Below are 15,602 nucleotides of genomic sequence, written 5' to 3'. Positions count from 1 at the left end.
GTTAGGTTAGTTAAGACTCAAAAAAGGCCGTAACGACAATAATTACAACGACGCGACCAAAAATAAAAACAAAAAACCGTCGGGAACATAAACAAAAATGGGTGCTTATCCGCTTACAGATGCTTTTAAAAGCATTTTTGCGGTGGGTAGACGGTAATGGGTCACACTAGGCGGATTAAAAATGGAAAGAAAAAAAAAAACATTTATAAGCTCTATATTTACTGGAGTATCTTAAAAAAGAATTTTAAAAAAGTTAGGTAAGTATAAATTTCAGGTCACCCAACCAAGTACTATTTTTTTTCCTATTGTATTTTGGAATTAATTATCTAATTAAAGTTGTAATGATGAAAAGGTAAATTATACACCGTAAAAAGATGAAAAAACTTACTGACGTTTCGGACGCTAGTCCTTCGTCGGAGTAAAAGAGAAAGAAGTGGTAGAAAGGAGTGTATATATGATAGAATAAGACAAAAGAAACCAATGAGAGCAAGGTAGGCAAGGAAACAAAAACAAACGATCAAAAGACAAAAGAAAAGTTTAGTTGAAAGTAAAGCGTTCATTAATCCCGTTGGGACTAAGAGTGCACAATAGGTGAATGGTGGACGTGGGTTCGATTCCCACCGTATTAGGAGTACTTTTTTTCTTCTTACTTTCCTCTAGCATTAGATTTTCATCCTTTTTTTTTGATAGATGTTGACTTTTACTAATTCAAGAAAATGAGGATTCTTTTTTAGAAAAGAATTATTTTTTTGCTATGATTCAGCATTAAGTAAAAAGCTAACTTCAGTTGACTGAGAAGAGCTTTTTCTTAACTTGGATTCGTCCGTCGGTTTGTCCGTCCGTCCGTCCGTGCGTACATACGTCCGTCCTTGTGCACAACACAAAATTCCCGTTGCCAGTTTATCTTCGTTTGTTCATATTATATATTGATTATATAACAAGCCAGTATTTGAACTAAATATCTTTATAGATTTAAAAAATACGTACTCGATGAGTACATGTGTCTACTGCTGATAGATATACAGCAACATTTTTGAATCATGTTTATGTAAAATATTCACTTCCAGGTATTCAGGGCTTAATATTCTGCTTACGGAGCTCAGTTATCCCTTTAAAGGGCTCAAATATTGTCACTGTAACAATCCGAGTCAGTTTCATATCGCACCGGTTCTGTCAAATCGTTCATGAAGCGACATTGTTGACATGCTTCGTGTAGAACACTCCAATTCAGTGGTCGTTTTTTGCGATAATTTTTTTCTAGATATTGCAAATACCTGAAAGCACTTTAATTAAACAACACTTGACACATTCCATGAACCTGTGGGCCTTAAGTTTGTTCCAAAATATAAAACAGATAAAATTTACTACAAAAATGGCTGCGATTACCTTGTAGAAATCACTGAATCCTACCGAGTCATGGTTTGTCCATAAAAAGTCGTAAGCGCAGTCGCAAACAGAGTAGCCAAGTCGACCACCCAGTACGCGGGACTTCGGATACCATCGACTATCCTCGCCATGCGCCGCTGGCTGTGCACGTGGGATCCGAAAGTAATCCAAAGTTTTACAAGCCTTACACCGGGATAAACCTTATGTCAGTTATATCGTATGTCATTTAACTATATTTTTCGCTAGTTAAATAGGATATGAAGTATATCAGGGTAAACTCGATGGCATAGTGTCTACTGCTTATTAATATGCAATAACAATAACACCTCTACCCCTAAGGTATTCAACCTTAAAGTTCATGCCTTAAAGCCATGAGGTTTTGCCCGAAAAAACGCCCCTCCTCGCAGACGACGAAAAAAAGGTGCTAGCCCTGCAACACAAGTCCAAGCGACTACGAAAAGAAAACTCACTCTTATTCCATCCGAGACGGTCGAAATTTAAAACGCGTATGGTTCCTCAATGAAATTTTGAAGGTTATACGCGGTTTTGAGTGGTTTTAGTGCGTGCACATCGTGGGCTCAAATAATGGCGTCATTGTCGTTGCGTCATAGCCATCTTAATTCAACTGCGGATTAATGCCATAATCTATGTGTTCACGCAGAATGAGAGATTTTAGAAAAGAAAAGCATTTACTATAACTGACCTTTCTTCATTCTTGACCCGGAAATCCTCTTTTCATAAGATTCAGAAGTTGAACCTTTGTAGTAGTTTTTAATATTACTCGAACTCGGCAGCTTCAAGTTGCACTTTGCAATGTGTTTTTCTCGTTTCCGTCAATTCGCAAAAAGAAACGGTTCCTCTTACCTTTTTTGACAAATTGCAGTGAAAAAACAAATTCCATCTGGCCACTCTCAATGGGTCTCAACTACACAGTTTGCGTCATCATTTTGAAATACTGTAGTGCAAGGTGTTTTTGAAAAAGAGTCCATGAAAGAGGCTCCGTAATGGGGACTGCAAACTGCGTCAACCATGAATAGAGGCATACGATTTTAGGAACATGATTGATTCAAATGCTTTTCTTTAGATAGCACATGCTGTGCACGTACTAATTCACCGTCATCACAGTAGTTTTCCTGATATAACTACAAATCTGTCTCACAAAGGAGTTGTGCAATAAACAAGAAGGACGTATCATCGGTAATTTCTTATAAAGTGAGACATGTAGCAGATATGTAGAAGATATGATGTACTATTTGAACTCCCTGCAGATAGTTGTATAGCTACCGTACTCTCCAAACTCGTTAAGGTAAGCTAACATTTAAAACCACTCACCATGCAGCTTTGGCAAGTTGCTGGTAAAGATATACCAACATATTCTTTTTTACCAACGACAAGTATCTACAGTAATTTCATTTCATTCATTATACAATCTGAGAGTTAGTCATGCTCTGACTTAGATCAGCCCAGAGATTGTTTCAGGGTTCAATCTGTGAGTTAGGGATGCCCTGACTTAGATCAGCCCAGAGGTTGTTTCAGGGTTCGATCTGTGAGTTAGCGATGCCCTGACTTAGATCAGCCCAGACGTTGTTTCAGGGTTCAATCTGTGGATTAGCCGTGCCCTGACTTAAATCAGCCCAGAGGTTGTTTCAGGGTTCGATCTGTGAGTTAGCCATGCCCTGACTTAGATCAGCCCAGAGGTTGTTTCAGGGTTCAATCTGTGAGTTAGCCGTGCCCTGACTTAGATCAGCCCAGAGGTTGTTTCAGGGTTTGATCTGTGTGTTAGCCGTGCCCTGAGTTAGATCAGCCCAGAGGTTGTTTCAGGGTTCGATCTGTGAGTTAGCGATGCCCTGACTTAGATCAGCCCAGACGTTGTTTCAGGGTTCAATCTGTGGATTAGCCGTGCCCTGACTTAAATCAGCCCAGAGGTTGTTTCAGGGTTCGATCTGTGAGTTAGCCATGCCCTGACTTAGATCAGCCCAGAGGTTGTTTCAGGGTTCAATCTGTGAGTTAGCCGTGCCCTGACTTAGATCAGCCCAGAGGTTGTTTCAGGGTTTGATCTGTGTGTTAGCCGTGCCCTGAGTTAGATCAGCCCAGAGGTTGTTTCAGGGTTCGATCTGTGAGTTAGCGATGCCTTGACTTAGGTAAGCCCAGAGGTTGTTTCAGGGTTCGATCCATGTATGAGTTGGCCGTTTTATTTTAAAGTGCGACAATTCTCTCAAACTTCGCGACAGGACTGCCACAGTTGCTAATATAAAAAACTATTGAACTGCAATTCATCTTTTGAGCTCTAGCCGTCACGTGGTATGAAATTGCGTGGGGTTTACTCAGTGTCACCATAAAGTTCGGACATTGTTCTAGGATTCCCGTACGAATGTAGAGCATGTCTGGTTTACTGTAGATATAAAGGCACAGAGGCACGGTTCAACATTGCACACAACGATACAGGCAATGCTGAATTAGAATCGTTTTCTACTTCAAACATTGCGTTTAAAAAACTGCGTCGAGTTGCGAAGCTGATTGCCTGCAATATTGCGCGAGATGTTGCACTGCGTGTGTTTTTACTGATCGTTACAATAACAAATGTTATTGAGTAATTAATTAAGCAATTTATTTTTTTCAGATTTGCAGTGAATCCAGTGAATACTTAACGAATACTTAACGCATACTTAACGAATACTTAACGAATACTTAACTAATAGTGATTATAAAGAGAATACGGATGAGTAACAGTAGTAACACATCGACGGACGTCAATGCTACAATCGATACCTTTGTACTTACTCACACCGAAATCATCATCTGGTCTGCTATTTTCAGTGTTCTTGATTTTTTGATCGTTGTTTTCAATCTAGCTACGATTGTCACGTTTATTATCAACAGACATCTTCGTCGTCGTAGTGTGTACTGCCTCATTAACTTAGCAGTGGCTGATATGTTGTTTGGTGCCTTAATTATGCCAAGCGATGTTATTTTTAATTTAACTGATATATATTTCGTGGAAGGGCAATATATATATTGTATTTTTATGGTTTCGTCTCTATTCTCTTTGGTTCTGGTTTCTCTTGACCGTGTCTACGCAACCTTCTTTCCCTTTCAACATCGTACAACACGACTCAAGACGTATATTGCGGTGTTCACCATCACATGGATCTTACCGTTTCTTTTTGTTCTATTTTATGGTTATGTTAAAATAAAGCAAGATATTGTCGTTATTGTATTACTACTCTGCCTGCTTATTATCTGTACATCATACTCAGCAATCTTTATCAAAGTCAAGATCCAAGCAAAGCGACTCCAACCAAATCAACAACAAACAGCTGCCATACAAATGAGACAGAAACGTGAACACCATCTTGCAATGACGCTCTTTATAGCTACTGTCTTGTCTTTAATAACATGGCTACCTTACGTATATATTTTGAACAGGATATTCCTGTTTGGATATAACGATAACATTTACAGGATTTTCCAAACAGCGGTTTTAATCCAAAATCTCAACTCGCTTATCAACCCATTAATCTATGTGTTCAGAATGAGAGATTTTAGGAAGTCCTTGTCACGACTGATATTCAGCTGTTCACGTGACCATCACTATCTTATCGTTCACCATGGTAACCGTGACAGAATACAAGTCAAAAGAGATGAACATGAACTGTAACAACAGCAATGATGATGATTATTATAATAGTGATAATGATGGATGATAGACGATGGACGATGGATGATGGATGATGGATGTTGGATGATTGATGATGGATGATGGGGAATAGATGATGGATGATGGATGGTGGAATGGATGATGGATGATGAATGATGGATAATGGATGATGGATGATGATGATGGTGGGGAGTGAGCGTAGGACACTAAGAACGAGACTACGAACGGCTGTGGGGAGACTAATCCCCCGAATGATAAAAAACCATTTGTTGTTTAAAGTGTAATGCTAAACGAAGTCTTGCAAGCGAAGTCAGCTGTTGTTGTTAATTCTAAACTCTGTTGTTATTTTTGTTGGTTTTGTTTTTTTGCTCACCCTACCGGTAATTGGTTCCCTGTCAGTTGTGGCTCATGTCACAGCCGAAGTCAAATAACTTAACGAAAATAATAAATTTGTATAAAAACGTTAACGATCCAAGGCCTAGGGCAAACGTCGAACTTTCCATGCACCGAACTCATTAAAAACAATGGACATCAGGTGATAATGAGGCGGCATTCTCTGATTATGTAATCAAGTTCGGTGCATGGAAAGTTCGACGTTTGCCCTAGGACTAACATGATTAATATTACCTGATATAGACGGTATAACAATCAGTCGCCTGGTTTGGTACCCGATCAATCATATCTGTGAACTTTGTTTTCTTATTGATGGTTTTCAACCATTCCCAAGAGAATTAAATAACAAAAGACACGGCGGCCATGTTGGAGGATATAACAAAAGAATTCACTGACAATTCTTTTGTTAAGTTCCTCCAACATGGCCGCCGTGAAAACCATTAATACTTCCACAAAAATTACGTTACTTCACACTTCATGCTTCTCTCTTGTGATGAAATATCTTGGATATGCATGAATAGACATGTTGACTATATAACTGGGTGTACCTGCATGGCAGCCCCCTAATTAATTGGTGAGGGGGACACTCGTCTTATACTCTCAAATACAAAATTTAAAAGTCAAGAACAAGAACATAGAACCAAGAACATGGAAGCTAGACAGTGAAGTGAGATATTATGGGAAAAGTCAAAGTTATCCTCTGATGTCTTCATTAGAGATATACAGCTGATATGAAACATGTGTTAACTGTCGGTGCAACAATTTATGAACATTCCACGAGCTGTATCTAGAGACACGAGTGAAAAATGTCTGCGCATGCTCTGAATCCGTATGCAAATGAGTCAAAACATACGAAAATTTGACTTTCAAACATGCCTTAGAAATTGGACTTCACAAAATGCCAAAACTTAAAAACTTAAGTCTTATTCTTTCATATTGTGTTTGTTAATACAGTATCTTAGTCTGACAAAAGTATACTCTCGAACTTTTTAGTATACTTGGAGAAAACAAACATTTATTTTCTCACTCAAACTCTTCAAAATTCTTAAAAAACGTGCTGAAATGCACGCATGCGCAAACGTTTTAAGATTAATCTGAGTAGCCTGGTCGTACAAACAATTTTACTGTTAGATGTTTTCTTTGGGTTTTAAAGGGGAACTTGGACGAAAATCGCTCAAATTAAAACTCTTTCATTCGAGCTGGAACTTTGCTGAAATAATCTTTAATACATTACCAACCACCCACTGAACTATCTTTCTGATATTCCAAAGGATGTTCGGCAAGAGGCGAAATTTCACGTGCATTCAAAGTTAATAAACACTTTTAAAATGGAGGAGTCAGCGAAGGAGACAGTTTGGTACAAGTAAAACACTATAAAAAAAGAAAAGAAAAGCGATACAAAAAACTAAACGTTCTAGAGGCTTGTACTTTCAAACACTTTTCCTCTCCATACTAATGTTTCATATTTACAAACGGTTCGGATAAATAGCCTGTTACTATACACGGCATAAATAAGACGTTCTGGGGCCAGGACATTGAGGACACACAGTTAGAAACACTTGGTCCATGTATCGTAATAATGTACTTGTCTTAGTCTAAATACACAGGTGATTCTTTCAAAAAAAAAAGAAGATAAAAGACATTTTTTTCCGGTAACAGCAACAAAGCGGCTGGCCGCCATTTTGGATTATCGCTGGAGGTGATTATCGTGCGATAGTGTGAGTTTCTCGACCAATCAGCGCGCGAGATTTTCAATAATCACCTGTGTGTTTTTACTAGATACTCATAGTAATGAATAATGATTTGTATCGTATGAATATAAGTAGAATAAACGGAGTAGAAGCGATACAAAATGAAAGCAGCTCGGAAAGAAATCCTTTTTTTTGACTTTCATTCCTTATCAATATCACTTCAACTCCATTTATTCTAACTATTCCAAGTGCTGTTAGGGTGTACACAATAAACGCTTATAAAATACTTGAAATTAACACACACGCTGATTGACTGGCTACCTCTACCTTTCTGAGGACACGCTCACTCAAAATCGTTCAAATGTTTTTATAAAGTGAAAAAAGTACGTCTCTGTACTGTGATGTAAACACTATGGGAGCTGTAGGGCTGCTACGGCTCGTTTCTCTCTTGCTGTACAGTTCCCATCATGTTTATATTACAGTACAGGGAGAGACATAAGCAGGCGTTTTATATTCCTTAAATAATGTTTAATAAAGTTTGGTACCCACTAGAGTCATAATCATGATCATAATCATAAACATAATTGTAAAAGTGCTATGTTGATGACTGAAACATTTACATGGCCTGCCTTAAGGACTGACATCATAAACAATCATAAACATAGGAAAATAGGCGAGCATCTTACGATTATTATTTTCTCGGTCTTTGAGGCAGTTTATGTTAATGATTAAGATCCTGATGTTGCTAGTGGGTACCAAGCCTTACCGGAGGCGGCACAAAACATTGCTTGCACCGTATCGTTACCACCATTTGTATTGCTAAGCGGCCACCCCAGACAGAAATCGCGAAGTACACTTTGTAATAGACTGCCGTCAATCAAACACGTTGACGTCAGTTACACGGATAGGCCCGGTGAGTGTGGCTCGTAATACTTGTAAACAATCGACAAGTTTTGGCGCCTTTTGAATCACACGCGTGTAAATGATGTCAACGTGTTTGATTGACGGCAGTCTATTGCAAAGTGCGCGTCACGATTTTGGTGTGGGGTGGCCGCGTAGCAGTGCAAATGCCGGTAATAAGCACTGGTAAGCATGCATGCAATACATCATTACGACTTCCTGTTTGGCATATTCTAGAACCATTATATATTTAGTATTTTGTTACCCAATGTTTAGGATCGCTGTAAGCACTATTTGTTACAACCTTGTTAGGACTATATGTATGTAGCTCTTCCCATTAGAGCATAAATGGTGACGAGGGAAGGATAACTCAGATACTCCCGAGTCCCTCGCCAATTCCCCTACGTCAGGGTGATTATTCTGGCTTTAGAATTTACACTGGAAACGAGACGACTGACAAGCATTATAGTTCAGTTTGTCAATCTTTCCTTTTTGGGATTGATACCCCCCTCCCCCCTCCCCCCGCCCCAATGCCCATCTTTTTCATTCTCTTTATCCTTTCTCTTTTTTTCTCCTTTTACATACCTTCTTTCTTTCTTCTCTTTTTAAGGTCCTTTCCTCCCTCCCTCCCTCCCTCCCTCCCTCTTTTTCTCTCTCTTGATAAAGAAGTTGTATTATTTCTAAACAGTTCCTCTTTCTTAGTTAAAGTTAAAACACTAGACTAAAACACAGCGAGGGCTGCCTTCAGTATACTCCCATGCCATATGAGAGTTCCTGTTTCTTGAACTTGAAAATGTAGGTTTGTATGGCTTCTCTCCGATATGAATACGCGCATGTACCGCTTACAGTGCGACTACTACCGGGGCCACTTAGACCGCGAGAACCTATCAAATTGCTGGTTTCTGATTGGTCCGACTACCCAAATTTGGAATGCATTGTTTTCGTTCTACATTTTAATTGGTTCTCTTGTCTAATTGGTCTAAGTGGCGCCGGTTACAGTAGTTGCACTGTAAGATGACTCTGTTGAGACAACTTCAACGTTATGTGAAAGTTCGTGTTTTTTGTACTTGCCATAAAATGTGAATGCCATATCACAGTGTTTACACTTATATGGTTTTTCCCCAGTATGAAGGCGTTCATGTACCTTCAAATGACTCTGCTGCGAAAACTCCTTGTTGCATAGTTTACAGCTATAAGGCCTTACACCTGTATGGATCCGCTCATGCTTCTCGAGGTTCCCCTGCTGTGCAAATGCCTTGTCGCAGTGCTTACACTTAAATGGCTTGACACCTGTGTGGGTGCGTTCATGAGCTTCAAGATTTCCTTGCCGTAAAAACGTTTTCTCACAGTGAGCACATTTGTGGGGTTTGTAACCTGTATGGATACGCTTGTGTAAATCAAGGTTACTCCGTGCTGTGAATGACTTGTTACAATAACTGCATTCGTAAGGTTTAAAGCCAGTATGGATACGTTCGTGCTCTTTTAAATTCCCTTGATGGGCAAACAACTTGTTACAGTATGTACACTGGTATGGTTTGACACCTGTATGGATGCGTTCATGTGTTTTAAGACTACTTCGTTGTGCAAATGCCTTGTTACAGTGCTTACAGTTGTAGGGCTTCACTCCTGTATGGATACGTTCATGCACAGTTAGATTACTCTCTTGTGTGAAGGCTCGCTCGCAATATTTACAAACATAGGGTTTAAAACCAGTATGAATCCGTTCATGCTTGTCTAGAAAATCCTGTTTGGTGAACGCTTTCTCACAGTGCTTACACTTGTAGGGTTTGAATCCTGAATGGATACGTTCATGACCCTTGAGTGACCACTTATATGCGAATGTTTTGTAACACGTCGGACACTGGTATGGTTTAGCATCTGTGGGAATCGGCATTTGTGCAGGAAATTGACACTGCACTGCAACCTCTTGCTTGGAGACTTCACGTGGTGTAACAACCGGCTGTATGACATGTTCCTTCTCCTGAAAGTTACCAGAGCTGACTAAAACCCCCATGTTAGAACCACAATGAGAGGTGCTAGGTTTATCTGTGGCAGAGGAAGAAGCTACTGCGTGTATTTTTTCAGGCGGTGTATTTTTTTTGCTTTCAGTTGGTATTTGTGACCCAACTTGATGGCAAAAGGTTGTCGCAATTCCTTCAGTACATTGCCTTGGTGCAACATTTTGGTGGCAAATACTTGTTGCAATCTCTTTGGTAGATTGCATTTGTATGCCGTCTTGGTGACGAAAGGTTGTTGCAATCGCTTCAGTAGATTTTATTCGTGTAACATTTTGGTGGCAAATGCTTGTTTCAATCTCATTGGTAGATTGCATTTGTATGCCGTCTTGGTGACGAAATGCAGTTGGAATCTCTTCATTATCAAATCCTTCGCGAGCAACTACCTGCAAGTCATGGCTTTGTACATGCAACACATTCAAGTTCCATCCCCCATTTCCTTCAGGCTCAATTATTACTGGAGAAATATTTGCACGTTCGAATCTATGAGAATGAAAAACTCTTCCTTCCTCGACAAATTCAACCTTTCTTTCTTCCTTTACTCCATTTGTACTTGGTGAAGATGGCGAGTCTTTCATTACATCTTCCATTTGTTCCTTCACAGTTGTATGAAGCCGTTCTTTCCTTGTATCCTTGCTTTTAATACCACTCTCATTTGATGTCAGCTCTTTGCTTGTATCGTTATCTGTCAACCTAGCATCGTAACAAACTTGATTGCATTCATTTGATGTCAATTCTTTGTTTGTATCTTTGAGTACCATGCCAGAATCTCTACAGATTTCAATACTCGATGCCATTTCTTTGCTCGTATCTGCCATGTCACTTGACCGGCTGATGCAGATGGATCACTTGAGACAGACAGCTGCACTACAACGATCAAGAATTAGGGTTATGCACAAATTGTACATTTTACACAAAAAGAACGACAGAAAAAAACCATTTTCAATACACCATTCTCATAATGGATGACAAGTACACAAAAACGAGGTCACGCGGGCATTAGTTTACAATAAAAATATAAAAGCACATGAAATGTGCTTATAGAAGAAAAGTATAGAAATTGACCTTTTGTTTTGACCTGAATTCGCGCTATCCACCTTTATTTCGAATGAGCAGCCTTGTTCAGTCTTGCAAGATTACTGGTTGTCCTCATTTCTGTGCTCTCGTCAGCCATTACGAAAACAGTGTATTATAACAATGTATTAACTCATTTTATCATATAATTATCCATAAAATACCCTTATTTCTCCTTTTCGAAAAACGGATATTTTCACATGTGAAAATAACATGTTATTTTCACATGTGAAAATATCGTTACCATGTGTAATTAAGCTATTAGCTTATAAATAAAGATTTTTCATATTAATAAAAAGCTTGTTAAGTTGATTTTATGGATAATTATATAATAAACAGAATATTACATGGGCGCTTGGAGATACGAATGTATTGTCACGAACTGACACTTAAATCGAATTAACCAGACAGTAAGCTTGACTGTAACTCCTTTAATCTTCTTTGTTCTTCACTAATTCTTGCTCTTACAACTTCTAACCCCTCACTTTGAAACCATTGCCTTTATATATGCTCAGTGTTCTAAATATAACGATTACTCATGCCTAGTCATGTTACTAAATATAGATATGACATCATTCTAGAATTCTCTATAACTAATGCAGCTATTCCTGACTCTTAACTCTGTAAAGTTCTGGAAATTGTCAGTTCAACTTCCTAATTACACACAGAATGTTCTAGAAAGTTCTACTCCTAAGCTGGTGAATTCTAGATTCATCACAGTATTAACTCAAAAACGTCCCTTTATTTATATCCGTCGTTAATTTTCAGAAGAAGAAAAAAAAAAAAAAAACAGAAAAAAAAAAAGGAATGGCACAAATTCCATTGAGAAAAAAGGGAATTTCTTTTGTATCTTTTGTGCTTCAAGTCAATTTTGAAAAGGTCAATCAAATATTTCATCTTAGATTATACTCGGCACTTTTATGCTGTAAGTTGAAACTTTGACTTTTTACTCAATAAATATTAATTTGTTCTCTTCATTTCCAGGGTTCATATTGACACAGGTACTTCAGGTGGATCACGTGACAGCTGTAAATTGCCCTAATTCACCATGACGTCACATGAAAACAATCTTTAACAATCTATTGTTAAAACGCAAAGGATCATGGTCATCGGAAGAGGTCAAATCAACGCAAATTCACCGTAAATTGTCCTAAAACCTGTATCAATCCACGAAGAGAAGTAGAATAGCCAGCAAATGCTCAGAATATTTTTTAGTACATATTAACACATATTATATCGGAAAACCAGGCCATTTTAGATTAAACTGTTTCACTAGGAGCAAATTTTGTTGAATTTTCTATTGGATTTGGCGATTCTATCCCCCACATAAACAAGCAGTGACGTCATAGTGAAATAGGGCAATTAGCACATATGGCCAATTTAAAACTAAAGTACCTTAGTATGGACCCCAAAGCCAACTCAAGTAGTAGGGTAGGGTACTTTTGAGTGAATATGAAAATACTCTATCCCCACCCACCCCCCCCCCCCCCCGACCTCTTTTCAAAATAAAAAATAAAAATGGAGGATGCCTGACTTTGTTTTAGAGCTACAGTATAAGAGATTATAGGCGTTTTCATGACATTTTGCTTATCAAAACGTTGGAATGACATGATCAAGATGAGCACACACACACACTAAATTCATGCATAGAAAGGACATGCACAAACAATGCCCATGAAAAAACCTGCATATGTGGTAAACTTAGCAATATCTCAAAATATATATAAAAAATACTGTAGATGGAATAGTCCCCTTCACAGTTCCCTGCACCATCTTGAAAGGTAGCCGTGCCTTTGCATCGAAGCAAAACGAACGGTGAGCATGCAATAGTAGAGACCTTTTTTAACACCTTGGACAATTGTTCACATGTCTCTATTATTGCAAGCTCGCCGTTCGTCTCGCTCCTATGCAAAGGCACGGCTACCTTTCAAGATGGTGCAGGGAACTGTGAAGGGGACTATTAAAGGGTTTTTTTCATTATTCTTATCAAGAATATATAAAAAGAAAAGAAATATTTCTATTTATACATTTTGGACTTACTAAGCTAGAAGCTTGTGGGGCTGTGTATCCTCCATACACTTTCTTTACTACATTCCAATATTCTATACACCACTCAACTGGAGAACCCAGATAAACACTCTTGTAGCATAGTAGAGAACATGTCAAACAAACTCAACTACTAACTTGGACTAACTACCTACCTATTCAAAAACATTGGTGAAGGACGAGGCCTTAGCAGCATAACCAATGCTAACCACATGGACTAGGTTAATGTTATTAAGATATTTACTGATGCTTTACAGCCAACTGGTTTGCTCAGCTGGTTGAGCATCAGACTTTCGTACGGGAGGTCGTGATTCAAGCCCTGGCTAGACCAACACTTAGGGTCTTAAAATAACTGAGGAGAAATTGCTGCCTTTGTAATTACATTCTGCAAATGGTTAGACCTTCAAGTGGGTTGGATGACCACTTTAAATGTTGGTAACGTCTCTCTACACTCATCATTACTAACCAACATTTGAGGGACGTAAAAGAACCACTGAGGATGTAAAGAAACCCTGCTGGCAGTGACCACCCTCAGTGCCTACACCTCATACTAACCATCTCTCATGCTTGTAAATTGCATAAAGCAATCTGTCATTCAGTCTGTCATTCACTCAATGTAAAGCGCCTTTTATCCATATAGAAAGGGCGCTATGTAAATCATAAATCATTATTGTACTAAGTCTTTCGATCTAGTCTATGAAGCCATTAAAAACACATTGATTATTATTCCTGTGTGTATATATGCCCAGCTTTAAAACGATCTTACAATGTATCATTTATCACATCCATCAAAATAGGCATGTACATTTAATAACAACCACAGTTTTGTATATAAAGAAAACTAAAGTCCTAAATAGGTAGAGCAATCAGTAGTACGATTCTGAAGGTCGTGGGTTCGGTTCCCAGCGAGGCCGGAAATTAATTTTTCCAAATTTATTTCCAAGGGTCTTTCGCCCGGAATAACCTCGTTCCCAAGCACTATATCTTATCTATAATTCTATATCTAGTACTTATCATTACTTAGGCTCAAAAAAGTTAAGAAAAAGTATACTTTTTTCAAGGACAAATGATTTTGATGGAGTAAAACTTTGCACTACCATTATTATTTTCCATTTGGCAGATCAAAGTCCTTTTAGCTGCCATTAGTAAAATTTGACCTGCATTTTGGCCACGCATTGGCAGGCAGCCATTTGGAGCTCTGAATACTTTGTTTGCTTTTATAGTATGTCACTTGTTTAATCCAACCAAACATGAACTAGAATTCATTTTTTTTCTAGTTAAGATCAGCACTGATAGAGGTTGTTTCGTTTTTCAAAAAATTCAATGCTTGGATTGGTATAATTTTGTTTCTTTACTTTGTTAATTAACGCTTTTTCTCAGGGTGTTTTCTGTAAACCAAAACAAAATTAAAATGTAACATAATAATAATTAAACTTTGGAGCTTCGGAATAATCTCTCTGTTATATTTCAAACTTACTGTAAATTCCAGGTAAATTATACACCAAAACCATACACGAATTCAATTTGAAATGTTACAAAAAATAATTAACTAGTAGACCATTCATAGATTAAAAAAATTCAAAATCTACAAGTTCTATCTGCATTTTTTTAAATTATTACTAATTGAATTGATTCTGATTTACGATTATTTGTCATCGGACAATTAAATCTTTAAAATGCAACCATACACCACAACCTTTACTTTTCTTATTCGCACCAGACACAGGAGAATAAATTAAATTCGTCGAGTTTCTGATTTGACCAATTATTTGTAAAGTGTATAGCTGAGTACTTGGGCATGCATTTGTAAAGAAAGAAGCGTCTATTGTTCAAGCCATGAGTTCTCTACACGTGCGCTGAATAAAAGAATTACAAAACGACTGCTTTGGTTCCTATATTCTATCAATCTACAAACTATAGATTCTGGGAAGAACTTTAAGAGTTAAAGAAAGATAATCGTCAACGTTTCTTGCTTTTCTGAGCTTCTCAATGCCCTAGCTTGAGCTTATTATATGGTTCAGATTTTGTACGAGATGGTCCTATTCAAACACGCGAAACTTATCATCGCCTAACCTTATTCTCCTAAGATATTTGGATACAAGCAAGATTATTTCCCATGATACCAAGAAAGTACGCCATAAGACTTATATCTTAGGTTTATTTTTTAGGTTTATTTTTTATTATTCCATTGAAAGCTAAGATAAACAATATGCAGAAATGAGTACATGACTGCAGTGAAAATATTGGTCAAACAAACCACAATTTAGTCACTTTGAACCTGGAAACTCTGTTCAAATCAGCCATTACACCACAACACATCAATACTGACTTACCTTATGTAGAAGACAGCCCGATCTTTGGTGGAAAATTCGGAAAATCAATGAAATTTTAACGTTCAACAACAACAATTTAAACATATGCCTGGGGGATTGAAATACA

At 38.0% G+C, this 15,602-nt stretch overlaps 2 protein-coding genes across 2 annotated transcripts; one reads left to right on the top strand and one right to left on the bottom strand.

The window, feature by feature from the left end:
- The first annotated feature begins 2,571 nt into the window (after nt 1–2,571).
- On the top strand, nt 2,572–5,599 carry LOC116287517 (trace amine-associated receptor 7e-like). The gene is made up of 2 exons (XM_031694197.2): nt 2,572–2,692; nt 4,007–5,599. The coding sequence occupies exon 2, from the start codon at nt 4,106–4,108 to the stop codon at nt 5,042–5,044; it is 939 nt and encodes a 312-aa protein (XP_031550057.1). The 5' UTR covers nt 2,572–2,692; nt 4,007–4,105; the 3' UTR covers nt 5,045–5,599.
- A 3,071-nt stretch (nt 5,600–8,670) lies between these two features.
- LOC116287518 (uncharacterized) lies at nt 8,671–15,602 on the bottom strand. Its single transcript, XM_089027510.1, has 2 exons — nt 15,497–15,602; nt 8,671–10,910 (listed from the first exon to the last, which is right to left on the bottom strand). The coding sequence occupies exon 2, from the start codon at nt 10,859–10,861 to the stop codon at nt 9,008–9,010; it is 1,854 nt and encodes a 617-aa protein (XP_088883636.1). The 5' UTR covers nt 10,862–10,910; nt 15,497–15,602; the 3' UTR covers nt 8,671–9,007.

This window comes from Actinia tenebrosa, unplaced genomic scaffold, assembly GCF_029948245.1.
Source record: "Actinia tenebrosa isolate PJP-AT-01 unplaced genomic scaffold, QUT_ActTen_1.0 PGA_scaffold11__36_contigs__length_13525064, whole genome shotgun sequence".
NCBI lineage: Eukaryota > Metazoa > Cnidaria > Anthozoa > Actiniaria > Actiniidae > Actinia > Actinia tenebrosa.
The sequence above is the reverse complement of the archived record's forward strand: the minus strand, read 5'-3'. Positions and strand labels throughout refer to the sequence as shown.